We start from the raw sequence: 26,501 nt of genomic DNA on the forward strand, positions 1-26,501 counted from the left end.
GGATTCTCACCTCCCGCAGCGCTCCCCCTTCTCCGCGGCACCGCCACTTTGCGGAGACTGGGGGCAAGACAGCTGCAGTACCGGGGGCGGGGCTGCGGGCCATCTGTCAGCGCGGCGGCGCCGCTGATTGGTCCGCGCCGGCCCCCCCGCGGGCGCGGGCATATGAGGAGGCGGAGGCGGCGGCCGCCGCAGCCTCTGTGCGGAGGGACGGACGGACGGACGGATCGCGGCGCGGGCGCTGCAGAGGCCCCAGCTAGAGCCCGCGCCTGAGCCCGCCCTGAGGCCCCTGCCCCGGCCCCCCCCCCCGCCCGCCCGCCCCTCTCCCCGCGGAGCCGCCAAGATGGGGGTAGGTGCTCGGGCAGGCTGGGCAGTGCGTGTGTGTGACATTGTGGGTCCGATGACATTGGGTGTCTGCGGGGGTGGGGGGCTCCGGGGACTCTGCACTCCGGAGCCAGGCCTGCGGGACTTTGTGAGCCGGCTGACCGGGCCGTCCGTGTGACTGTGCCGCTGACGGGAGGGTGTGCAGGCCGCCTGGGCCTGCGGGGGTCTGTTGCGTATGTTGGCTTTGTGTGCGGGGTCCGCGGGAACATGGCCCAGCCCTCAGTACTTCAATCTGACCTTGTGCGGTTCCGTGCTCAGTCCTGTGTGCGTGTGTGCGCCTGTGCGCGTGTGCCTGGGTGCATGTGTGCATGTGCGTGTGCATGTGTGCAGTACTGGCTCTGCTAGGCCCTGTCAGCACATTCTGCCTGTGGTTGTGTGACTGCAGTTGTGTGTCTGTCTGCATTTGCAGTATCTGGGTGTGTCTGTGAGCCTGTGTTTGTGTGTCTGGGGTGTTAGCCAGGGTGGGGACAGGTCCAGGCTGTAAGATGGACAGCCAGGTGACCTATCTTTCTCCTTCCAAGCTGGCGGGGGGGGGGGGGGGCTCTGCAGTGCAGTGCAGCCTGGGGCTGCAGGGTATGTGTCTAGCCCCTAATGGGGGGAGCAGACAAAGACAGGGTGCTGAGGGAGAAGGAAGCACAGAGCAATGGCAGGGAGACAGAGTGTGGCTGAGAGTATACGTGTGCAAGTGCATGTTTGAGGGGAGAGCATGCATGCCTGGCTATGCCCTTGCTTCCGTGTCCATGTGTCCTTGTCTGTCTGTGGGTCTCTCCAGCAGATGCCACCTCCTTCCCTGGCTGACCACCTGACCCCCACTGCAGCCCTGGATTCCTCCCTGTGTGTCTGGGGTGGGGAGTGGGAAGGGGAAGGAGGCGGTGGGTTGGGGTAGCTGGATGAAGAGGGAGGGGAGAAAGGTGGCAGAGGAAGGTTGATGGGCCTAGGGATGGAGATGGGGGTGGGGCTGCAGATCTGTGGACCGTGGTGATGAGGGGGAATGGGGAGAAGAATTGGGAGGGGGAGGACTAGGGAGAGAAGGTGGATGAGAGAATCAGTGATGGCTTCCAGGTAAGTGGAATGGAGAAGGAGAAGCTGTGGGCAGATTGGGGAAGGGGGGTGAAGCCAAATGCCTTAGAGAAAAAAGGAAGGGGGGGCAGTTAGGAAAAGAAGAGCCGGGGGAGCAGCAAAGGTGCTTTAGACATGGGAGGCAGACAGAGACAGAGACACATGGAAAGATAGAAATGGGCAGAGACACACAGAGAGAGATAGAGATTCTGAAGGAGAAATGGATAGAGACAAAGAGACATACGCAGAGACAGAGAAAGAGACGTGAGTGAGACACAGACATGGGAAGACATAGAGACAAAGAGAGAAACTGAGGCTGAGAGGAAGAGACACAGACAGAGATTTCTTCTCCAGAGACAACCAAGCCAGCCTGAATGACAGGAACAGGAGGCTGGGGGTACAGGGACGGTTGAGGGAGAGATACTCAGAGATGACAGACCCAGATACCCTGAGAGGGAGGGAGGTGCAGAGGCTGCGTGAGCTGGCGTGCGGGCATCAGGGAGAGGCAGACAGCGTGGAAATGGCGAGGAGCCGCAGAGGCGGGCGACAGCAAGACAGGCATATCCCCCACATTTGGAGATGCCTCCACCCCACAGTGCACCCATCTGGGCCTCCTGCCTAAACTGGAGAAGCCTCAGCTCCACACTCTGCCAGATGGAAACCTGCCCCCAAGAGGTCTGGTCATGGCAAGGGCAAGCAGGAACCTGCCAGAGACTGGGGTGTCCCCACCCCCACCTCCCTCAGACCCAGGAGCTTAAAACCCCAGTCCCCTCCATCCTCAGACCCAGGAGTCCAGTCCCCAGCCACCTCTTCCCTCAGACCCAAGAGTTTAAGACCCCAGCCCCCTCCTCCCTCAGACCCAGGAGTCCAGGCCCCCAGCCTCCTCCTCCATCAGACCCAGGAGTCAGGGCCTCCACCCTTATCCCTGCTGGGGACCCTAGCCTCAGCTTCCCAACTTTCCCTAAGGTTTCAGAGGTGGGCAGCCAATGCTCACTCCTCCCAGGCCCACTCTCCTGCCTCCTCTCCCCCTCAGTTCTCAGCCTTGACCCCAGGACTTTCTGTCTCCACATCCTACCATCTGTGAGTCTGGCCATCAGCAGAGGTGGAAACTTCCCTATGTGGAGGTACAGGTGGAGGGGCTTCCTATCCCCAGCCTGTCTCCTGTCTGAGACGCAGTGTTGCCGCAGGGCTGGCCCGGGGCCAGGCCTCCCGCCCACCCTGCACCCCTTGTCCTGCTCCCAGGTCTCCTGGCTGCAGCCCTTCCCTGTGCCCACCCATCTGCCCCTGGTTCTGGGGGCAGGCAGCAGGCAGCTCAGTCCCTGGACAAGGTCACGAGGGGATTAGCGCTGAGCTGCGCTGAGCCTTGGATCACAGCTTGGCCCTGGGCCTGCAGGATCGGTCAGCGGCCCCTGACAGCACCCAACCTCATCTCACCTCTTCTGCCCAGGCCCAGGCCCCAAAACCGCAGTGCCAGTCACTCCCTTTCCTGGGGTCAGTTCAGACCAGGTCCAGGGTCCTGCCTCTTGCTGTTCTGCACCCCAATTCCTGCCTGGTTCCAATCTGACTGCACCCACCTCCTCATGTGCCCACAGATCCCACCAGCACCCAGCAGAGAGGCCAAGGCCCTCAGGACTGGCCTGTGCTCCAGCCAGGCCACTGCCCTGTGCACTTGGCTCCTCCCAGGCCTCTGTCCCAGCTGTGACCCCCACCTGGAGAGCCCTTTCTCCTCCTTTCCTGCCAGGCCTGTGGAGTCTGCAAAGATTTGCTGAGTCTTTTGCAAGACAGTGACTCAGACATCTGTAGGGCTGTGGGGAGACCCAGGAAGAACAAGCTGGGCTGAGAAGGCAGGGCCAGAGAGAGGGGCCCAGGAAGACCTGGGGCTGGAAGGACAGAAACCTGGGCAGAGATGACACACTGAGATGGACCCAGAGAGAAAGACACACCCACAAAAAGAGAAAGATCCCAGTGAGAGAGAGACAGACTGGCAGACAGATAAGCGACAGGAGAGAGGCAGAGCTAGATAGAGAAAGACACACACAGAGCATCACAGAGAAGGCAAGAACCCAAGAGATGAAGATAGAGACATAATGACAGAGAGAGACACAGATAAAGATGGAGGAAGACAGAGAGAGAAAACAATGGCACTTGGAGACAGCCTTCAATCTCAACAGACGCTAACTCAGGGGGGAGAGATAGGAGCCCAGAGGGGTGGTGAGAAATTCAGCCAGACTTGGGGAGAGAGTCCAAGAGATGGAGACAGACATCATATGAGACAGAGAGACATAAAGAGCTAGAGCTCAAAGAGACACACGCAGAGACAGAGACAAATAAAGTGATGAGAGAGAAACAGGCACAGAGAGAGAAAGGGAGACTCAGAGAGAGACAGAGATAGAGAGATAAAGATAGACAAAACAGAGCAATAAGACAGAGACACACAGATAGAGAGACCGAGAGAGACAGACGGAGAAAGAGAAAGATAAGGACAGAGAGAAAGAGCAAAAGGCAGGCACAGAGAGAGATCGGACAGGCCCAGAGAGAGAGAGAAACAGAGAGACAGAGTTAAAAAGACTTTTAAAGACTAAATGGGAGGGACGGGCAGAGACAAGCACAGAAACAGAGAGAGACAGACCCCGACAGAGACTCTCAGGGCCAGAGACCCAGAGATACAGAGTCCGAGGCAGTGAGACTGACTGGGAGCCAGAGACACACTCTCAGGTTCTCAGAGACACCCAGAGCCGGATGGAAACTCACCAAGAGACACAGGGAGAGACAGAGATCCACAGAGATAGCCGCCTGCCCAGAGACATGCTAGGAGCAGACACAGAGAGGAGAGCTACAGCCAGGGGCATGGAGGGCCGGTGTCCCCCTTTAACCCCTTCTCGCCCGCAGTCTGGTCGCTCTGACAGCTATCGTGTCGCCACCTCGCAGGACAAGAAAGATGACAAGGGCTCGCCCAAGAAGGGCAAGGGCACCAAAGACCGCAGGGATCTGGATGACCTCAAGAAGGAGGTGGCAATGGTAAGCCCACCCTCCCACACCATCACACCCTCCCAGATCAGCCCCCGCCCTGCCTCTTGCAGGGCCTCAGCACTCACCACACTTCCCCCAAACTCCTGTCCTTCAGACAGAGCACAAGATGTCCGTGGAAGAGGTCTGCCGAAAGTACAACACGGACTGTGTGCAGGTGCGGCCAGGCCTGACTAGGGCTGGGGGCCTGGACTCCTAGGTCTGAGGAAGGAAGGGTTTGGGGCCTGGACCCCTAGGTCTGAAGGAGGAGGGGGCTGGGGGCTGGACTCCGGGGTCTGAGGGAGGAAGGGTCTGGAGGCCCGGACTCCTAGGTCTGAGGGAGGAGGGGCTGGGTGCCTGGGGACACTTGTGAAGGGGTGGAATGCCGAGGTTCCTCAAGGACGGTTCTGTGTGAATCCTGTGTCCCCCAGGGTTTGACCCACAGCAAAGCCCAGGAGATCCTGGCCCGAGATGGGCCCAACGCGCTCACACCACCACCTACCACCCCAGAGTGGGTCAAGTTCTGCCGCCAGCTCTTTGGGGGCTTCTCCATCCTGCTGTGGATTGGAGCCATCCTCTGCTTCCTGGCTTATGGTATCCAGGCTGGCACTGAGGACGACCCATCTCGTGATAATGTGAGGGCTCTCTACCCACCTGTCCTGCACCATACATTTAGGGATACATGCACACTCATGTTTCCCCATCTCTCTATGCTGTCCATGGCCCACTCCCCTCCCTTTTCTCATCCAAGTTTCACAATCACCCAGCGAGAGAATCAGAGCAGCTATGAGGAAACTGAGGCTCAGAAAAGGCAAGTAATTTGCCTAAGGTCACACAGCAGGATGGGTGAGCTGGGGTTCTGACCTAGAGCTGTATGGCATCAGTGGCCTTGGGGACAGACACCCCCAGGCAGTCATGGCCTGAAGGGTACCTGAAGAGTGAGTGTACTCATGAGAGACCCAAGCACGCCCACCTGTTCCTATGTCAGGACCCACTGACACACATGGACACACGGTCTCAGCACTCCCATGCCAATAAACACAGACCCACACCCCAGCTACACACAGAGCCTCACATGCACGCACACATGCCGAGAGTCAGCAGACAGCCACTCATGGGCACAATTCCAATATGGCCACCTAGTTCCCACACATAGGCACAGAGAGACACACAGATGCAGGCAGACAGACTGTCACACAGAGACTGGTAGACAGACAGACACAGGCACTCACACATGGACTGACAAACACATGAGGAGTTGCAGACATACCAGATGACAGAGGGACAGGAGAATCAAACACAGACAGTATTCTTAGAAATTAAAACCTGAACAGGCAGACAGACAGACAGACCGACCCAGAGTCTCATGCATAGTAGACCGACAGAGACAGATGTACACCCAGAAACTTAAGCACAAACAGACCGGTAAAAAAGCCAGGCATGCAGACAGACACATGGACAGACAATAACCTATACCCAGATTCTCTAACACAGGCAGGAAGACAGACAGACAGACACACATACATAATAGAGAGAGTGAGAGATAGCCCCAGAGACTCAAACACGCCCATGTACAGAAAGAGGGACTTGACCATGGGCAAGCAGACAGACAGACAGAAATGCTTAAGTAGATGCACAGACCCTTATGTGGACACAACCCTGGGCTCAAACACAGACAAAGACAGACCCCCATTGACACAAAGGTCCCCTTCCCAGAGTCCATGAAACTCAGGGTGGGGCTGGTGGAGAGCGGCTCTGGGCAGGGCCTGAGAGACCTGCTGTCCCCCGCAGCTGTACCTGGGCATCGTGCTCGCGGCCGTGGTAATCATCACCGGCTGCTTCTCCTACTACCAGGAGGCCAAGAGCTCCAAGATCATGGAATCCTTCAAGAACATGGTTCCCCAGGTGAGGGGCGCTCAGGGATGGGTCAGGTGGGGATGGACAGTAGGGGGCTGTGCCAAGTGACCCCTGGGCAGAGGTGACACTTTTCTCACCCACTCCCAGCAAGCCTTGGTGATCCGGGAAGGTGAGAAGATGCAGGTGAATGCTGAGGAGGTGGTGGTTGGCGACCTGGTGGAGATCAAGGGTGGAGACCGAGTTCCTGCCGACCTGCGCATCATCTCAGCCCACGGCTGCAAAGTGCGTCTGTGGCCTGGGGTCCCGGCTCTGGCCTCCCCCAGACCCAGGAGTCCAGCCCCTAGTCCCCTCCTCCCTCAGACCCAGGAGTCCTGTCCCTCAGTCCCTCTTCCCTCAGACCCAGGAGTCCAGCCCCCAGCCCCCTCCTCCCTCAGACCCAGGAGTCCTGTCCCTCAGTCCCTCTTCCCTCAGACCCAGGAGTCCAGCCCCCAGCCCCCTCCTCCCTCAGACCCAGGAGTCCTGTCCCTCAGTCCCTCTTCCCTCAGACCCAGGAGTCCTGTCCCTCAGTCCCTCTTCCCTCAGACCCAGGAGTCCAACCCTCAGCCCCCTCCTCCCTCAGACCCAGGAGTCCTGTCCCTCAGTCCCTCTTCCCTCAGACCCAGGAGTCCAGCCCCCAGCCCCCTCCTCCCTCAGACCCAGGAGTCCTGTCCCTCAGTCCCTCTTCCCTCAGACCCAGGAGTCCAGCCCCCAGCCCCCTCCTCCCTCAGACCCAGGAGTCCTGTCCCTCAGTCCCTCTTCCCTCAGACCCAGGAGTCCTGTCCCTCAGTCCCTCTTCCCTCAGACCCAGGAGTCCTGTCCCTCAGTCCCTCTTCCCTCAGACCCAGGAGTCCAACCCTCAGCCCCCTCCTCCCTCAGACCCAGGAGTCCTACCCCCAGCCCCCTCCTCCCTCAGACCCCACCAGGACTTAGGAGTCAGAGTCACTACCTCTCACCTTTCAGAGACCCACAGATCCTTTAGACCTTGGCAGGAAGCCCTGCACTCCCCCTCTCTCCCAACTTTGAGATCCCAGCCTCTGCCTCCCAAACATCACTTAACACCTGGGCACCCTAGGCTTCTAGCCTGTCTCCCCTGGACAAGTGTCCCTGGCCCCACTTGAGCCCTCCCTCCTCCACCCCCACCCCAGGTGGACAACTCCTCCCTGACTGGCGAATCAGAGCCCCAGACCCGCTCTCCCGACTGCACGCATGACAACCCCTTGGAGACTCGAAACATCACCTTCTTTTCCACAAACTGTGTGGAAGGTGAGGTGGGCCTGGTGGAGGCACTCAGGGAGGGGAGAGTGGGCCTGGGCAGGTCCAGAAATGGGGGCCTGCTGCCTTCTGAAGTTCGTGGGGCACAGGGGGCCTGCAGGGCCTCGTTGACCCCGTCCCCTGACCCCAGCCTCAGTCCACGCAGTGGGCCCGCACCCGCACCTCAGGCCTCATCCTCTCTGGCTCACAGGCACCGCTCGGGGTGTGGTGGTGGCAACCGGGGACCGCACTGTCATGGGACGCATAGCCACCCTGGCTTCGGGGCTGGAGGTGGGCAAGACACCCATTGCCATCGAAATCGAGCACTTCATCCAGCTCATCACCGGCGTGGCCGTCTTCCTGGGCGTCTCCTTCTTCATCCTCTCCCTCATTCTGGGGTACAGCTGGCTCGAGGCCGTCATCTTCCTCATCGGCATCATCGTGGCCAATGTACCAGAGGGTCTGCTGGCCACTGTCACTGTAAGGCTCAACGCCTAGGTCTGAAGGAGGAGGGGTTGGGAGTGCAGAGCCCTGGGTCTGAGGGAGGAGGGGGCTGGGGGTGCAGAGCCCTGGGTCTGAAGGAGGAGGGAGCTGGGGTGCAGAGCCCTGGGTCTGAGGGAGGAGGGGGCTGGGGGTGCAGAGCCCTGGGTCTGAAGCAGGAGGGAGCTGGGGGCCCAGGACTCCAGTGTTCTTCACAAGGACAACGTGGGCATTGAGGGCTGAGCCTGCTAGATCTTCAACGAGGAGGGTCCTGGAACTCGGAGGCCCTCACGTATGAAATGAACACATGAAAACCTCAAAAAACACTGAAGGACATACAGGGCTAATAACACTATCACTTTTTTAAGTTAACTTACACAATTAAGTGGTACACACTCATGGTGAAAAGTCTAAAGAATACCTTAAATTCAAATGCAAGGGGGGCCCTTAGCTCCTCTCCAGAAGCCCCCTCTCCTCACACCTCCTGAGGAAGGTGTGCACATAGCAGCTGTGTGTACATAATGTCCTTTTCGGGGGACCCAGGAGGCCCCCACTGGGGATACTATTCTGCTCCTTGTTTTTTAAATTATTCTGCAAACGTTTCCATATTAGCATGCTCAAAGCTACCTTATTTTTAACGGCTGTTCATTCAGGTATAATACACACAGGGCCGAACATATTGCTAAGGTACAGCCTGATGAATTTGGACAAACTGAACACACCTGTGTCAGTTGTACCAGGCTGGGTCCCCCAGAAACCCCCTCATGACTACATTCAGTGCCTACCCCCAGCCCAAGGGTAACCCCTTCCTGGCTTCTCACAGCATAGATTTTGCCTATGTTGGGACTTCACATCAAGGGAATAGGTCAGTATGAGGTCTTTTGTTTCCTATTTTTTTTTTTTTTGCCCAACATTATGTTTTTGAAATTCATGTGTACAGTTGCAGGCAGCAATAATTTCTTTTTTCTTTGCTGTATAGTACTCCATATCATAAGTGAGGAGCCCTGGTAGCTCGGTGGTTAAGCATTTGGCTGCTAAGTAAATGGTTGGTGGTTTGAACCCACCAGCTGCTCTTTGGGAGAAGGATGTGGCAGTCTGCTTCCATAAAGATTTCAGCCTTGGAAACCCTAGGGGGCAGTTCTGTTCCGTCCTCATAGGGTTGTTATGAATCGGAATTGACTCGATGGCAACGGGTTTTATAATCATTCTGCAGTTTATTTACCTATTCTGCTCTTAGTGGACTCCGGGCTGTTTTCAGCGTTAGACGATTATCAGTGTTGCTGCTGTGTACATTCTGCTGTTGTTAATTGCTATCGAGTCGACCTTTACGTATAACAGAAGGAAACATTGCTCAGTCCTGTGCCCTCTTCCAGCTCTATATTGGACAGTGTTCTGTTGTCATCCATAAGGTTTCACCGGTTCATTTTTTAAAGTAGATCACCAGGCCTTTCTCTCTAGTCTGTCTTAGTCTGGAAGTTCTGCTGAAGCCTGTTCACTCTGGGTGACCCTGCTGGTATTTGAAATACCGGTGGCATAGCTTGCAACATCATGTTGTTGTCGGGCGCCACTGAGTTGATGCTGACTTACAGCGAGCCTGTATGACAGAGTAGAACTGCCCTATAGGGTTTCCTAGGCTGTAATTTTTACAGGAGCAGATGGCCAGGTCTTTTCCCCCTCAAACGGGCTGGTGGGTTTGAATCACCAACCTTTTGGTTATCAGACTAGTGCTTAACCATTGCACCACCAGGGCTCCTTTCCAGCATCACAGCAATATGCGAACCACCACAGTATGACACGCTGACAGGCGGGTGGCGGATGTACATTCTAGTACATGCCTTTGGGGACGTATCTGAATCTGTTTCTGTAGGTCTGTCCCTAGAGTTTGAATTGTGGGGTGGTACCCCATTTTCTCCAGGCCAGCAAGGGTTCTCTCTGGGTTGTTGACACTCAGGTTGTTCATCCAACCTTGCTGCCGGCTCCTACCCGTAACTTACCTGGCCTTCCTCTGCCCCCAGGTGTGTCTGACGCTGACCGCCAAGCGCATGGCCCGGAAGAACTGCCTTGTGAAAAACCTGGAGGCTGTTGAGACCCTGGGCTCCACGTCCACCATCTGCTCAGACAAGACAGGGACCCTCACCCAGAACCGCATGACGGTTGCCCACATGTGGTTTGACAACCAAATCCACGAGGCCGACACCACCGAGGACCAGTCAGGTGAGGGCAGGGCCCAGGGTAGGATCACAGAGGCTGGGACAGGGGCCTGGTCCCAGGTGTCCAGAGCCCTGACATCTGCCTCCTTCAGGAACCTCCTTTGACAAGAGCTCACACACATGGGTGGCCCTGTCCCACATCGCCGGCCTTTGCAATCGCGCCGTCTTCAAGGGTGGCCAAGATAACATCCCTGTGCTGAAGGTGGGTCTGGCCGCCGGCCTCGCCTGAGCCCTGCCTGTGCCTGCCTCTGCGCCGCCTGCTCTCATGGCCCTCTCTCCTCCCAGAGGGATGTGGCCGGGGATGCCTCTGAGTCTGCCCTGCTGAAGTGCATTGAGCTGTCCTCTGGCTCTGTGAAGCTGATGCGCGAACGCAACAAGAAGGTGGCTGAGATTCCTTTCAACTCCACCAACAAATACCAGGTATCCTGGGCTCTCTGGAAAAACTGACCTGTTCCCGGACCTCAGTTTCTCCCATCTATGATGTCTGTAAAGTTGTCACCTCTGCCCCACTGCCCTCCAGCTTTGGGCAAGTTACTAATCTCAGAGCCTCAGTTACTCCACCTATAAAATGGGACTGGTAATACCCATCTGGTATGAGAAGAGGAAGAGGCAGAACCCGGAGTCAGAGAGAGATCTCTGTTGGAGAGAGAGGCAGGGGAGTCCAGGTCTTCCTACAGCAGAGAGTGGGAGACAGCCAGAGATCTCTGGGGGCAGAGACAGCGACATCCATCCATTCAACAAGCTACCATGTCTCAGGCCCTGTTTTAGGGGCTGGAGATATGGCAGTGAGTAAAACAGTGAAGTCCCTCCTCTCATAGAACTTAACGCTCTAGTGCTAGAAGATACAAAAACAAACAAGGAAACACAATACGTCTGCAGGTCATAGTGCTGAGGGAGGAAGCCATGCCGGTGACTGGGGAAAGTGTTCCAGGCAGCATGTGCAAAGGCCCGGTGGCAGGAATGTGTTGGCACACCTGAAAAACAGCAAGGCAGTGAGCTGAGGGAGGGTGATGGGAAATGAGGGCCACGGTGGCAGGCTAGATCATGGCGGGCCTCAGGGGCGTGGAGAGGACTTGGCTGTTACTCTGAGGGAGACACGGGCCGCGGGAGGGCTCTGAGCAGAGAAGCAGAACCCAACTCACACTTTTTTTTTTTAAGTTTTACTGAGATACAGTTCACTTAACGTATGATCATCCATTTAGAGTATGTAGTTCACTGGTTTTTAATATAGCCACAGAACTGGGCAACCATCACTATAGTCAATTTTAGAGCATTTTCATCACCTCAGACAAAAAAAAGATCCCTCAACCCCTTTCCCCTACCCCAACCCTAAGCTAATGTACTTTCTGGATTTGCCTATTTTGACATTTCATAGAAATGGAATCATATACTATACAGCCTTTTGTGAATGGCTTCTTTCGTTTAGCATGACGTTTTCAGGGTTCATCTATGTTGCAACATCTATCAGTACTTGATTCCTTTAAAAAATTGTTTTTAAAGTGGTAAAACATCCATAACATAAAATATTATCATTTTAACCATACGATTCAATGGCATTAAATGAACTACATTCACAATGTTGCATAACCATTGCTACTATTTATTTCCAGAACGTTTTCATCATCCCAGACAGAAACTCTGTACCCCCTTCACCTCTCCCCAGCCCCTGGTAACCTCTATCCTACTTTCTGTCTCTACGCATTTACCTACTCCGGAGATTCCGCAGAAGTTGAGTCATGCAATGTTTGCCCTTTTGTGTCTGGCTTATTGCACTCAGCATAATGTTTTCAAGGTTCATCCATGTCACAACATATTTCAGAACTTCGTTTCACTGTGGGTGGATAATATCCCATTGTATGGATACACCACGTTCTGTTTATCCATTTTTCTATTTATGGGCATTTGGGTTATTTCCACCTTTGGGCCAGAATGAATGGTGCTGTTATGAACATTCACGTACATGTTTTTGTGTGGATGTATGTTTTCTCTTGGGTATACACCTAGGAGTGGAATTGCTGGGTCCTATGGAAACCCTGGTAGTGTAGTGGTTAAGAGCTACACTGCTAACTAAAAGGTTGGTAGTTCAAATTCGCCAGGTGCTCCTTGGAAACCCAATGGAGCAGTTCTACTCTGGTCACTATGAGTCGGGATCCACTATGAGTTAGAATCCACTTGAGGGCTATGGGTTTTGTCTGTTTGTTTGTTTTGTTTTTTAGTGGCCAGTCACAGGAGCCATGGTTGCACAGTGGTTAAAGCGCTCAGCTGCTACCCAAAAGTTTGGTGGTTCAAACCCACCAGCCACTCCAAGGGAGAAATACATAGCAGTCTGCTTCCTTAAAGATTTCCACCTTGGAAACCCCATGGGGCAGTTCTATCCTGTCCTATAGGGTTGTTATGAGTCGGAATTGACTCGACCGTAACAGGTTTAGTTTTTTGGCTTTATGGTCACTCACCGTTTAACCTTTTGAGGAACCGCCGGTGTTTTCCAAAGTGGCTGCACGGTTTTCAACGGCCTCACTTTTTTGAAGGCGCCCCCTGGCGGCCGTGGAAGGAAGTACTCTACGTGGGGAAACATGATTCCTGTGTGGAGCTGGGAAATCCTGGTGCTAAGGCTGCTAACCCAAGGGTCTGCAGCTCCAGTCTGCCAGGCGCTCCCTGGAGACGCTGTGGGGCAGCTCTGCTTTGTCCTATAGGGTTGCTATGAGTCAGAATCGACCCGACGGCAACGGAATGTGTGTGTGGAGCTGCAGCATATTCCCTATGCCAGATGGTAGTGGCTGCACCCAAGGAAGCCGTGCAGGGCTGGGAAGGGGTCAGATCCTGGGTGTGTTTCAGAAGTGAGCTGGCCTGATTTGAACGTGGGTCAGATATGAGATGAGAGAGAGAGGCATGCCTCCTCAGAACAGCAGAGGTTTCTGTGGGAGAGACACAAAAGGGACAGAAATTATCTGTGAGATAAAGAGCCCGAGGGGGCAGAGATGGGCAGAGATCTCTGTGAGAGAGCCAGAGACACAGATAAGGAGCTCCCTGGGGCACTGTGTTGCTTTTAACGGTGACTGAACAATTTGGAAACGGACGGTGGTGGTGGTTATATAACATGATGAACGTAATGAATGGCACTGAAGTGTACATGGACAAATGGCTGAAGTCCCAGCTGTTTTGTTATATATATATATTTTTTAAATCAACTGCCATTGAGTCAACTCTGACTCATGGTGACCCCATGTGTGTCAGAGTAGAACTGGGCTCCACAGGGTTTTCAATGGCTGACTGTTCAGAAGTAGATCAACAGGCTTTCTTACAAGGCACTTCTGGGTGGACTCGAACATCCCACCTTTCAGTTAGCAGCCAGGAGTGTTAGCCATTTGTACCACCCAAGGACTCCATATATATTCTACCACAATTAAAAAAAGACAACCGATCCTCCTGGGATGGAGAGACTTGGGCAGAGCTCTCTGGGGGAGCCCAGCAGCGGTCTGTCCTGCACCCCTGGCTCCAGGTGGGTAGGGGCAGTTCTCTCAGGCGCGCTCATCCTCTGCTCTGTCCTCAGCTGTCCATCCACGAGACCGAGGACCCCAACGACAATCGGTACCTGCTGGTGATGAAGGGTGCCCCTGAGCGCATCCTGGACCGCTGCTCCACCATCCTGCTGCAGGGCAAGGAGCAGCCGCTAGATGAGGAGATGAAGGAGGCCTTCCAGAATGCCTACCTCGAACTCGGCGGCCTGGGCGAGCGCGTGCTTGGTGTGCATCTTGGCTGGAGCTGGGCTGGGACAAGGGCACTGGGGAAGAGGGCCAGGCCAGCTCTGGGGGCCCCTTGAAAGCAAGGTTGGGTGTGACGTGAGCAGGGCCTGGCTCAGAGCAGGGACTCCCACAGTGCATTGGGAATGAGTGAATGAATGAATGAATGAGTGAGGGGGAAGACAGCTTTAGAAAATGAATGCTGACCAGATGGTCTGGCTGACTGCGGGGACGCTTGTGGCTGGGAGCTGTGGCGGTCCCCAGGTGGAGTCCTCATGCCCCCACCTCGTCTCTGCCCCTAGGCTTCTGCCATTACTACCTGCCTGAGGAACAGTTCCCCAAGGGCTTTGCCTTCGACTGCGACGACGTGAACTTCACCACGGACAACCTCTGCTTTGTGGGCCTCATGTCCATGATCGACCCACCCCGGGCAGCTGTCCCCGATGCAGTTGGCAAGTGCCGAAGTGCAGGCATCAAGGTGCGGCCTGGGACAGCTCGGGGAGGCAGGGCTGGGGCCCCAGGGGCCAGTGAATGAGGCTGAGCCTTCTCCCAACAATGCCTGCAGGTTATCATGGTCACGGGGGATCACCCCATCACCGCCAAGGCCATTGCCAAGGGTGTGGGCATCATCTCAGAGGGCAACGAGACGGTGGAGGACATCGCTGCCAGGCTCAACATCCCCGTCAGCCAAGTCAACCCCCGGTGAGCCCTGCCCAGCCAGGGCATCACAGTGGGTGTCAACCTCTGTCCAGCCTCCCTGGGATTCCCAGTCTGGAGCTCAGTGCCTTCTGTGTTTACCCAGCCCCTGGATCTCGTTCCTCCTCCACATGTGAGGATGGCTAGCTGGTGTTGCAGGCGTATGGGGTTTAGAGTCATCAAGGCATGGGTTCACATCCCGGCTCTGCCACTCGCCAGTTATGTGAGCTTGCACAAGTCGTTTAGCCTCCCTGAGACTCAGTTTCCATTTCTCTAAAATGGGGCTATGAATACCCGCCACCTCAGAGGATTAGGTGAAATTCCATATTCTCTGTGTCTATCCCTCGCTTTTCCTGCCTGTCCTTGTGCACCTGTCTGCCTATCTGTCTGTTTCTCTCTCTCATCTCTTTGTTTTTCTGACTTCCTCAGCTTCCCCACCGCTTTGCCTCTCTGTACTTTTCTCCCTTTCCTGGTTGTTTGTACATGTCTGTCCCTCTAAATCCACTGCCCCTAGTCCTTCCTGAGGTCTGCCCTCTCTCTGTCCTGCTGCAGCCCCCTCTTTCCCTGTTTCCTTTTGTCTCTGGTGCCACAGCCTCTCCAACGTCTTAACCCTGGTCCTCCTGACTCTGGGTCTGGCCTATCTGGCTCTCTGTCCACTGGCGTGCTGCACCATCCCTTACACATCCTAGCCTTTCCCATCTGCCCTCTGCCCTTCTCAGGGACGCCAAGGCCTGTGTGATCCACGGCACCGACCTCAAGGACTTCACCTCCGAGCAAATTGATGAGATTCTGCAGAACCACACTGAGATCGTGTTTGCCCGCACGTCCCCCCAGCAGAAACTCATCATTGTAGAGGGCTGTCAGAGACAGGTAGGCTGGGTGGAGGCCTTCGAGGTGGGGCTGGGGGCCTGATACCTGGGTCTGAGGAAGGAGGGGTTGGGGCTAGGACTCCTGGGTCTGAGGGAGGAGGGGGCTGGGGGCCTGGTGTCCTGGGTCTGAGGGAGGAGGGGGCTGGGGACCTGGACTCCTGGGTCTGAGGGAGGAGGGGGCTGGGGGCCCGGACTCCTGTGTTTTTGGGAGAAGGGGGCCAGGGCCTGGTCTGTGGTGTCATCCTCACCCCCAATCCCTCCAGGGAGCAATTGTGGCCGTGACTGGAGATGGTGTGAACGACTCCCCTGCTCTGAAGAAGGCTGACATCGGGGTGGCAATGGGTATTGCTGGCTCAGACGTCTCTAAGCAGGCAGCCGACATGATTCTGCTGGATGACAACTTTGCCTCCATTGTCACGGGTGTGGAGGAGGGTGAGTTGGATGGGGTGGCCCTTGAGACTGGGGCCACTGCATGAGGCCTGAGAAGGGTGAGGGAAGCAGGCCAGGACTGTGGCAGGGTGCACAGCAGGGAGACTACTGGGCCCCACTGGTCCCTGATGGGGCCTGAGCCTCGTCCTCTTCAGTCTTTCTTCCCTGGGGCTGGAGGCTCCTGCAGGCAGGGCCAGGCTTGACCCACTTCTGGCTTCCCTGAGCATCCAGCGCAGGCCCCGTCTGGTGGGTGAGGCTGACCTGGAAACCTTTTTAAAATACTCATGAGTGCAACCATGGGGAAGCAGAGGGTCTGTGGGACGCTCAGGAGGCCGCTGACCCCGCATGTAGTCCAGTAGACTAGGACAGAAATAGCTGAGCTGAGCCCTGAGGGCCGGAAGGAACTTGCAGGCAGAGGAGTGAAGGGAAGGGAGTCCCAGGGACAGGAAGCTGTGTGTGCAAAGGCAAGGAGGTGTGAGGGAGGAGCTGTCGGGAGGTGAGCCAAGACCCAGACTGCAGAGCCGGCAGGCAGCCCCTCCTGACCAGCCTCGGAGGCAGCCAGAGAAGGGGCTTGTCCGTATTTAATGTCATGCTGATCATCAAAACAATTCGGGATCACTCTAGAAAATTCAGAAAAGCAGTGAGAAGAAAGTTGGACTCACCCACAATCACACAGCTGCAAAATAATTTCTGTTCATGTTTTGGTACTTTTTCTTCTAGATTCTCACTCCCTTTCTAAATCACAATAGGATAAAAAAATAAATCATGATTTTAAAAAAAAATTCAAACAGCAAAGCAGAGCCGAAAGTGACAAATTAAATGCCCTTATTTATTCCTTGTCTCCTATTTTCCAGAAGAAACGGTTGTTAACACTTTCTTACCCCCAAGACGTCCTCTGTGCCTGTACCGTGCACACACTCTCGGGGATACATGTGTTCCTTCCTTCCAAACATTGGCTGGGCCCCTACCTCGTGCACCAGCAGTCCTAGGTGATGCAAATGATTAATGCACTCAGCTGCTAACTGAAACGTTGGCAATTCAGATCTATCCAGAGGTACCACGGAAGAGAGGCCTGGTAGTCTGCTTCCAAAAAATCAGCCACTGAAAACCTGTAGAGCACACACAGTTCTACTCTGACACACACGGGGTTGCCATGAGTCAGAATCAACTAAAGGGCACCTGTCTTGTTGTTGTTTACCTTGTGCCTCATGCCAGGGGCTGGATATAAGGCTGGGAGTAGAGCAGACATGGCCCCTGCCCTCACAGAGCAAATAAATACAAAATTACAAACTGTGAGACTAGGAAGAAAATAAATAGGGCATCATGATAGGTAATGTTGTTGGGTGCCATTGAGCCGGTTCCGGCTCAGAGTGACCCCGTGTGACACAGTAGAATTGCTCCATCGGGTTTTCTAGGTTGTGATCTTTACAGAAGGAGATTGCCAGGTCTTTCTCCTGCAAAGAAATTTCGAACCTCCAACTTTTCAGCTGAGCACTTAACGGTTGTGCCACTAGGGCCCCTTATGATAGATAATAGGAGGTGCTACTCAGACAAGATGGACCAGGCAGGCCTCTCTGAAGTTAAAAAAAAAAAAAAAAAAGACACTGCTGTCGAGTCGATTCCAACTCTACAGGACAGACTAGAACTGCCCCATAGAGTTTCCAAGCAGCGCCTGTTTCCAAGGAGTGCCTTGCGAATTCAAACTGCTGACCCCTTGGTTAGCAGCCGTAGCTCTTAACTACTACACCACCAGGGTTTCCAAAAAAAATAAAGTTTAACTTTTTATTACGGGAAAATTTTAGACACATGCCCCAAAGTGAGCCCCCATGCTACGCTCACCCAAACAGTGATCAGCTCGCGACTCACCTTGTTTCATCTCTACCCTCTGCCACACACTCACCATTTCGTTTCCTCCACAAAGATTTTTGCGTGAGGAAGAACTAGTTAGGAGTAGTGTGTGGACAGCACATCACAGGGAAAGTGAAGAGCAGGTATGAACTCCTCAAAACAAACAAACAAATCCGTTGCTGGGGAGTCGATGCCGACCCATAGCGACCCTGTAGGGCAGAGCAGAACTGCTGACCTTTCGATTAGCAGCCCAGCTATGAACTACTGCACCACCAGGGCTCGGTGAACACATAGGGGTCTTTTTTTCAATTGTACTTTAGATGAATTAAGTTTCTCGTTAAACAATTAATACACATTGTTTTTGTGCATTGGTTGCCAACCCCAGGATATGTCAACACTCTCCCCTTTTTTTACTTTGGGATACCCATACCCGTTGCCATCGAGTCAATTCCGACTCATAGTGACCCTATAGGTGGCAGAGTAGAACTGTCCCATAGAGCTTCCAAGGAATGGCAGATGAATTCGAACCACCAAACTTTGTTTTGGTTAGCAGCCGAGCTCTTAACCACTGAACTACCAGGGCTCCGACCTTGGAATGGGGTCTTATTTTTACACAAAGGAGATCAAACCATCCATACCACCATGCACCTTGCATTTTCCTTTTTGCTCATGGCCTCTCAGGACATGGGGGAAAGTAGAGGGCGGGGCAGGCTGGGTTAATGTTTACTTTTTTTTTTTAACTTTATCCATACCATTTAAAAAAAAAAAAAAACAGTTGTCAAATTGACTCCAACTCATGTGTGTCAGAGTAGAACTGTGTTCCACAGAGTTTTCAACGCCCGGTTTTTGGGAAATAGATCACCAGACCTTCCTTCTGAGGTACCTCTGGGTGGACTTGAACCGCCAACCTTTTGGTTAGCAGCCAAGCACTTTAACTGTTTTGTTACGCCCAGGAACTTCAAACTATACTGCCTGAATTTTTATTGAGTGTGACGTGGCGTAGTGGTTAAGTGCTATGGCTGCTAACCAAAGGGTTGGCAGTTCGAATCCACCAGGCGCTCCTTGGAAACTCTATGGGGCAGTTCTACTCTGTCCTATAAGGTTGCTATGAGTCGGAATCGACTTGACGGCACTGGGTTTGGTTTTTTGGTTTTATGACATATAGACAGTAAGTGGGAAGCTCGATGTATTTCTACACTTGTATATTTCCATGCAGATCACTGGTGGTGTAGTGGTTAAGAACTTGGCTGCTAACCAAAAGGTTGGCAGTTCAAATCCACCAGCCGCTCCTTGGAAACCCTATGGGGCAGTTCTACTCTGTCCTATAAGGTCACTATGAGTTGGAATCGACCTGACAGCCAAGGTTTTTTTTTTTTTTTTAAATACTTTCAAGCAACCACCACACCCAGACTAAGAATGAGAACATTCCCAGAACCTCCCCCCAAGTAGGATTTCTTCAGGCCCTCTCCCAATATATAGCCCCCTCCCAGAAATAACCACTACTCAGACTTTCAGCACCATAGATTAGTTCTGAACCTCATATAAATGGAGTCATTTGGAGTGAACTCTTTTGTGTCTGGCTTTCTCATACAATGTGACATTTGTGAGGTTTTCCATGGAGGTGGGTGAGTGGCCTTCCATGGTGTGGAGATAGTGGTTTCTATCTCCACTCACTTATTGCTGGGTAGCGGGTTTGGTTCCAGCTTTGGCTATTATGAGTAACACAGCTGAGAACATACTTGTACACGTTTTTTGGTGGACATAAGCCCCCACTGCTCTTGAGTATAAACCTAGGAGTGGGATTACTGGCTCAACAGGGTAGAGGGATGTTTAACTTGGATACCAGTTGTTACCGAGCCAGTTCCCACTCGTGGCAACCCCATGTGTGTCAGAGTAGAGCTGTGCTCTGCAGGGTTTTCAGTGGCTGCTTTTTCAGAACCAAAACCCCTTGCCCTCGAGTCGATTCCTACTTAAAGAGACCCTAGAGGACAGGTTGGCACTGCCCCATGGGGTTTCCAAGGAGCGGCTGGAGGATTTGAACTGCCAACCTTTTGGTTAGCAGCTGAGCTCTTAACCATTGCACCACCAGGGCTCCTGAGATGCCTCTGGGTGAACTCAAACCTTCAACCTTTCTGTTATCAGCTGAGCGCATTAACCCTTTGCACCACCCAGGAATTCTTTCACTTTAATAGAAACAGCCAAACTGTTTTTCAAAATGGTTGTATTCCAAGAACGTTTGAACGGGGAGCAACGTGGTGAGACGTGTGTGTAGAGAGGTGGGCAGGTGTGGGGTGGGTTGGAAAGGACGTGTGGGCTGAGCAGGGACGAGCAGAGGCAACGGGGCTCCGACGTCTGACTCTGCCCTGCCGCAGGCCGCCTGATCTTCGACAACCTGAAGAAGTCCATCGCCTACACCCTGACCAGCAACATCCCCGAGATCACGCCCTTCCTGCTGTTCATCATGGCCAACATCCCACTGCCCCTGGGCACCATCACCATCCTCTGCATCGACCTGGGCACTGACATGGTGAGCCACAGCCATGCCTGGGCCCTGGGAGGGCAGCGCCTTCCCCTCCCCGGCTCACCTGGTCTCTCCTGCCAGGTCCCCGCCATCTCACTGGCATACGAGGCTGCTGAGAGTGACATCATGAAGAGACAGCCCAGGAACCCACGGACCGACAAGCTGGTCAATGAGAGGCTCATCAGCATGGCTTACGGGCAGATTGGTGAGGGTCTTAGTTTCCTAGTGCGGCTGTAACTGCAATACCACAAGGAGGTGGCTTTAAAGAACAGAACTTTATTTTCTCATGGTTCAGGAGGCCGGAAGTCCGAATTCAGGGTGCCGGCTCTAGGGGAAGGCTCTCTGTCGGCTCTGGGGGAAGATCCTTGTCTCTTTCAGCTTCTATTCTTCGGTTGCTTGGCCACGTTCATATGGCATCTCTCTTCCCCTGTTTGTGCTCACTCGTCACTGTATCTGTGCTGCTCTTTATAACTCGCCAGTGATTAGGTTTAGGACACACCCTACACTGATATTGTTGTTGTTAGGTGCCGTTGAGGTGGTTCCAACTCCTAGCAACCCTGTGTACAACAGAATGAAACACTGCCTGGTGCTGTGCTACCCTCACAATTGTTATGCTTGAGCCCATTGTTGCAGCCTCTGTGTCAGTCCATCTCATTGAGGGTCTTCCTCTTTTCTGATGACCCTCTACTTTACAAAGCATGATGTCCTTCAGGGACTGGTCCCTCCTGATAACGTGTCCAAAGTATGTGAGACGGAGTCTCGCCATCCTGGCTTCTAAGGAGCAGTCTGGTTGTACCTCTTCCAAGACAGTCCATGCTATATTCAGTATTCTTTGACAACACCAAAACTCAAAGGCATCAATTCTTCTTTGGTCTTCCTTATTCCTTACACTGATCCAGTAGAGCGTCATTAATATAACAAAGAAAACCCTATTTCCAAATGGGATTATATCCATAGGTGTTTTAAAAAAAAAAAAAAACTCGTTGCCGTCGAGTCAATTCCGACTCCTACTGACCCTGTAGGATAGAGTAGAACTACCCCGCAAGGTTTCCAAAAAGCGGCTGGTGGATTCAAACTGCTGACCTTTAAGTTAACAGCCAAGCTCTTAAGCACTGCGCCACCAGGACTTCTCCACAGGTATAGAGGGTTAGGATTCCAACACTTATTTTGGGAAGATACAATTTAATGTATAACTTTGAGGGACTGGAACCCTTCCCCCATGGACAGTGTTCTTGTCTGTCTGGCTTATGGCTGAATGCCCACTGCCTGGCCCGTAGCAGACACTCAGAAAACATGTGTTGAATGACTGGAACAAAAATAGGACTTGGTGTTGGAGGTTTGAGAGGAGCTGAGGCTGACCCACAGATGGGTGGTGGTCACTGGGATGGGGTTGGCACTGGTGAGGACAGGCCTCAGGATGGATGAGTCGTCTTGCTTGTTGTTGGAGGGAGCACGTAGAACATTGAGTGGAGTAACCAGGGCTGGTCAGTTCCAGAGCCCACTGCCCTGCCCACCTCCATAATGAGAAGGACAAGATCAGCTGGGAGCTTTCTGAGGCCAGGGCTGGGCCCCATCCCTCTCCACCTCCTCCTCCCCATGGTGCTGGAGGTGATGTGCACAGAGCCTTAGATGTGGTAAGCTCCCTGTCGCTGGGAGTATCCCAGCAAGTGAAGACTTTGTGCCCGTGGTCAGGGTCCTGGGGGAGCTCATTCCTGTGTTGGGGGCCTGTCAGACCAAACCAGGTGGTCCTCCAGGTATTGTTCTCAGGTGACCTGGGTCAGGTGGGAGAGAGCCACCAGGCTGCCCTTCTTGGCAGAGCTCCCGCCGCAAGGCCCCTGTCCCAGTGCTTATCTCAGGTGCTCGCCACCAGGTTGCACCCTCAGGTAACCAATCTGGGAGGCCATCTCGGGATGACAGGTCTCAGGCAGGAAGACTGAGGTGGCCCCCCCTCCACCCAGTAGAGGTCTCAAGAGACCTCAGAAGTGCTTGGGCTGGCTGCCGCCCCCCCACTTGAGCCTCTTCTCATCTCCATTCTCTCCTCCCCCCAGGAATGATCCAGGCGCTTGGTGGCTTTTTCTCCTACTTTGTGATCCTGGCAGAAAATGGCTTCTTGCCCGGCAACCTGGTGGGCATCCGACTGAACTGGGATGACCGCACTGTCAATGACCTGGAGGACAGCTACGGGCAGCAGTGGGTGAGTAAGACTAGGGGGTCTGCAGCTGCAAGCGGGCCTCGGAATCAGTGTCTGGCCTGAAAAAGAGCCAGAGGTCAAGGTGTCCCAGTTATACATATGCTGCCTCTGCCCCCAGGGGCAGCATCAAAGCCCTCGCTGGCTCCCTTCTGCCTGGGGCCTCCTCACACAGTGTCCAGCCCATGTGGGCCTCTTATTCCACCACCCAGGCTCTCTAGCCCAGCCAGGCAAGATGCCTTCTCTGCCTTCTTTCTTGTCTCTGTTCCCCCACTCTGCCTGTCCCTTCAAAGCCTGGCTGGCATCCATCCTCCTTGTCCTCCTCACAGCTCCATCCACACCAGGGACTTTGTTCTAGTATATCTCCTGACTCTTCCCGCTGGGCTATGAGTCCCAAAAGGAGGCCACATCTGAGGGCCTGAGAGACCCCAACTGTAAAGAGGCCCTGCTTAAAATAGAATAGAGGTTCAGGGGCTGTGGTGAGGGGGAATGGGAAGTGAGTGATTGTTTAATGCATTCAGGGTTTCTGTTTGGGGAGATACGAATGTCCTGGGACTAAATAGTGGTGATGACAACACCACATTGTGAATGTACTCAATGCCACTGAATCAGAAAAAGGTTAAAATGGTAAATTTTGTATTATGTATATTTTACCACGGAGGCCCTGGGTGGTGCAAATGGTTATACCTGCTAACTGCAGGGTTGGAGGTTCAAGTCCACCCAGGGGCACCTTGGAAGAAAAAGCAGCCATTGAAAACCCTATGGAGCAGTTCTACTCTGACACACATGGGGCTGCTGTTAATTAGAATCAACTCAAAGGCTACTCGTTTGCTTTTTTATGTTTTACCACAATAAAAGGAAAAAAAGTCAAAAAAAGAAGGCCTTGCTTTGCTCTGGGCTGCCCGTGGTGGGGAGGGGTTAGCAAAGACGTCTGGGGGTGCTGCGGGCCCACTGATGTCGGCCCCGCGGTCTCTCCTGCAGACATACGAGCAGAGGAAAGTGGTGGAGTTCACATGCCACACGGCCTTCTTTGTGAGCATTGTGGTCGTTCAGTGGGCCGACCTCATCATCTGCAAGACCCGAAGGAACTCAGTCTTCCAGCAGGGCATGAAGTGAGCGCTGGCAGTGGGCTGTTGTGTGTCTGTCTGGGTTCTTCCACTTGGGCTGGGCTCTGCTTTCGGTTTTTTGCCTCTGAATTGATGGTCACTCCTGCCTGTCTTGTAGTCTCTGTCGGCCTCTTTGTCTCTACCCCTGCCTGTGTGTATGGGGAGGGGAAGGGTGTGAAGGTCTGGGTTTCTCTGTCCAGATCTACTGTATTATTTTCTTTTTTTTCAATAATATTTTATTGTGTTTTCTGTAAAGGTTTACACAGCAGTTTAGGTTTCCATTCAACAATTTCTACACAAGTAGTTCAATGACATTGGTTACATTCTTCACAATGTATGAACATTCTCATTATTTCCATTTTAGTGGTCCCTTTTTTTTATACCACTGCCTCTCTGGATGTCTGTCCCCATCTCTCTCTTTCTGTATCTCTGTCTCTATCCTGTCTTTGCCTCTCTGTCTTTCTCACTATCTCTGTGTATGGATTGCTGTCTCTGTGTATCTCTGGCTCTATCTTTGTGTGTGTCTCTCTGCCTTCATCTCTCTCTGTTTGCCTTTGGGTGTGTCACTGGGTCTGTCTGTGGGGAGGGCGATGCCGGGTGGGGTTAGTTGGGCCCAGAGCTGCCTCACCTATGCCTCCAGGAACAAGATCCTGATCTTCGGCTTGTTTGAGGAGACAGCCCTTGCTGCCTTCCTGTCCTACTGCCCTGGCATGGATGTGGCCCTCCGCATGTACCCTCTCAAGTGAGTGACCTGGGACCCTCACTACCCCCGGGACCCCCCACACTGGGGCCAGCCCTACCACCCACTCCAACGTCCTCTACAGAGCCTTCCCTTTAGAACATCCTCTCAGGCTGGGCCCACCTTGCAACCCCCAGGCCTCAGCCATGGATCTCAGGCCCCATGCTTCCCCACGCCTCTCTGGATCCTATTGTAGCCCCTGTTCTGATGCCACCAAGCCTTCCCCATGGGATGTCCTCACAGTGGGTCACTCTACAGACCCCATGCCCAGCCATGGCCCCCCTCACTCATCTTCTGGGGGGTCCTGGGGGAATTCTCACAGAGAAGCCCCTCCCATCCTTGGGGACTTTGCCTCTGTGCCTTCTACTTCGGCCCCCACACTGACGCCCTCTCGCTCCCCCTCTCTGCAGGCCCAGCTGGTGGTTCTGTGCCTTCCCCTACAGTTTCCTCATCTTTGTCTACGACGAAATCCGCAAACTCATTCTGCGCAGGAACCCCGGGGGTGAGGGGCATCACAGGGTGAAAGGGGAAGATTGGGGGGATAGGGCCAGGACAGCTGGAGTGGGGAGGCGGGAAGAAGCTTTGTGGGTGCCTTGTGTGATGCTAACCTCACTCTCTGTCTCCCCCTCTCAACCTGCTTCTGTTGTCTCTTTCCCTCTTTCCTGTCTCCCCTTCACCCTTCTCTGTGTCTCTGGGCCTCCTCTCCTCGTCTTTGACTGTGTCTCTGTCTCCTTTGATTTGTCCCTCTCTGTGTCTCTGACTGTCTCTCTGCCTCTCTCTTTGTCTCTCCAGGTTGGGTGGAGAAAGAAACCTACTACTGACCTCATCCCTGCCTCATCGCCGTCTCTTCCCTGCCCACCCTGCCCAGGACAGCCCCTTCCAGTCCCCCCATTTTGTATTCTTGGGGAAGGGGCCCTCTCTCCTGTGGCCCCACCTGGCCCCCACCCCTCAAGTGATCTCCTGTCTCTCTCCCTCCCTCCTCCCTCTGCTGGCTTCTCCCCGCCCCCTTCCCTCGCTCTTTCCTATGTCTCTGTTTCTTTCTCTCTGCTCCTGTCTGCTTCTCCCCCTCTCCTTGCCCTTCCATCCCTACCTCCCCTCCCAGCCCCCTCCCAGGGCTCTTTTTTACTCCCCTCACCCCTCGGCTGATGCCATCTCTGATTCTGGACAATTATCAAATATATCAGTGGGCAGAGAGAAGCTGTGTGCGTGTTGTGCTTGCTTTCTGCTCCGGGGGTGTGGGCAGGATGGCAGGTGGACAGGTGGGTTGGTGGGCATTCCCTGGGCTGGCGTGCTGCTGGGTGGGTCATGCAGCCCCAGGAACTGAGCCTGGCTCAATGGTGAGAATCTCCAAGTGGTCAAATCACGGAGGTTTAGACTCAACTGATGTTAAAGCAAGAGCAGCTTGAATGCCTCAGGGGATGGGATGGTGGGGAGAAGAAGGAACTCAGACTTGGGAATCAAACTCAGGATCTTCTGGTATTGGAGGAGGGTCCATTGAGGTGATGACGATGATGATGGTGATGATGATAATGACGGTGACTGAGCTCCCACAAGATGACCTGCTGTCTTCTAAAGCACTCTGTGTCCATCCATTAGCTCATTTACCCCTTACAAGGTGTGAGGCTCAGAGAGGGGAAGTGACTTACTCAAGACCGCATAGCTGGGAGGTGACAAAGCTGGGATTTGAAGCCAGACTGTCAGAGCTCTAAACCACTCTAGTCCCTGAATTACAACGTATTTGAGTTACTACCAACTGCACTTACGACTACCCTTTTTTTCTGTGAGAGTGTCTGTCTTATTGTTAGTAATATGTACTATATATGATGTTGCAGCATGTAATTTGCTGGTGGTATCATTCTCACTTGTTCACTTTCAGATGTTCAATTTTATGATTTACTGTTCAAAACACTCCTGTGTACCAGACTATGGCCTGGTCTACAATGAAGTCAGAGTCGGGAGTCGTAAGGGATAGAAAGATGAGCAATGTTCAACTCTGTCGACACACAACAATTGAACTGCACGTGCATCCTACAGCCATTACAACTCCAACTTCATTGTTACAACACTGACGTTGACTTCATT

The 26,501-nt window shown here is 53.7% G+C and overlaps 1 protein-coding gene across 1 annotated transcript; it reads left to right on the plus strand.

The window, feature by feature from the left end:
- The first annotated feature begins 322 nt into the window (after positions 1-322).
- On the plus strand, positions 323-25,601 carry ATP1A3 (ATPase Na+/K+ transporting subunit alpha 3). The gene is made up of 23 exons (XM_049900520.1): positions 323-346; positions 4,330-4,458; positions 4,565-4,624; positions 4,878-5,081; positions 6,238-6,351; positions 6,451-6,585; positions 7,488-7,605; positions 7,805-8,073; positions 10,089-10,287; positions 10,376-10,485; positions 10,569-10,703; positions 13,834-14,026; positions 14,326-14,501; positions 14,589-14,725; positions 15,439-15,589; positions 15,852-16,020; positions 20,238-20,392; positions 20,468-20,591; positions 22,435-22,580; positions 23,556-23,686; positions 24,321-24,422; positions 24,830-24,921; positions 25,212-25,601. The coding sequence occupies exons 1-23, from the start codon at positions 341-343 to the stop codon at positions 25,238-25,240; spliced, it is 3,084 nt and encodes a 1,027-aa protein (XP_049756477.1). The 5' UTR covers positions 323-340; the 3' UTR covers positions 25,241-25,601.
- The last annotated feature ends 900 nt before the right edge of the window (positions 25,602-26,501 follow it).

This window comes from Elephas maximus, chromosome 11 (genome assembly GCF_024166365.1).
Source record: "Elephas maximus indicus isolate mEleMax1 chromosome 11, mEleMax1 primary haplotype, whole genome shotgun sequence".
Classification (NCBI taxonomy): Eukaryota; Metazoa; Chordata; class Mammalia; order Proboscidea; family Elephantidae; genus Elephas; species Elephas maximus.

What these genes read in the sequence shown, in the direction of transcription:
- ATP1A3 (XM_049900520.1), top strand. An exon ending in CCTGGGCGAGCGCGTGCTTG is followed by an intron (nt 14,027 to 14,325) that starts GTGTGCATCTTG and finishes CTCTGCCCCTAG; the next exon opens with GCTTCTGCCATTACTACCTG. An exon ending in CTCCGCATGTACCCTCTCAA is followed by an intron (nt 24,423 to 24,829) that starts GTGAGTGACCTG and finishes CCCTCTCTGCAG; the next exon opens with GCCCAGCTGGTGGTTCTGTG.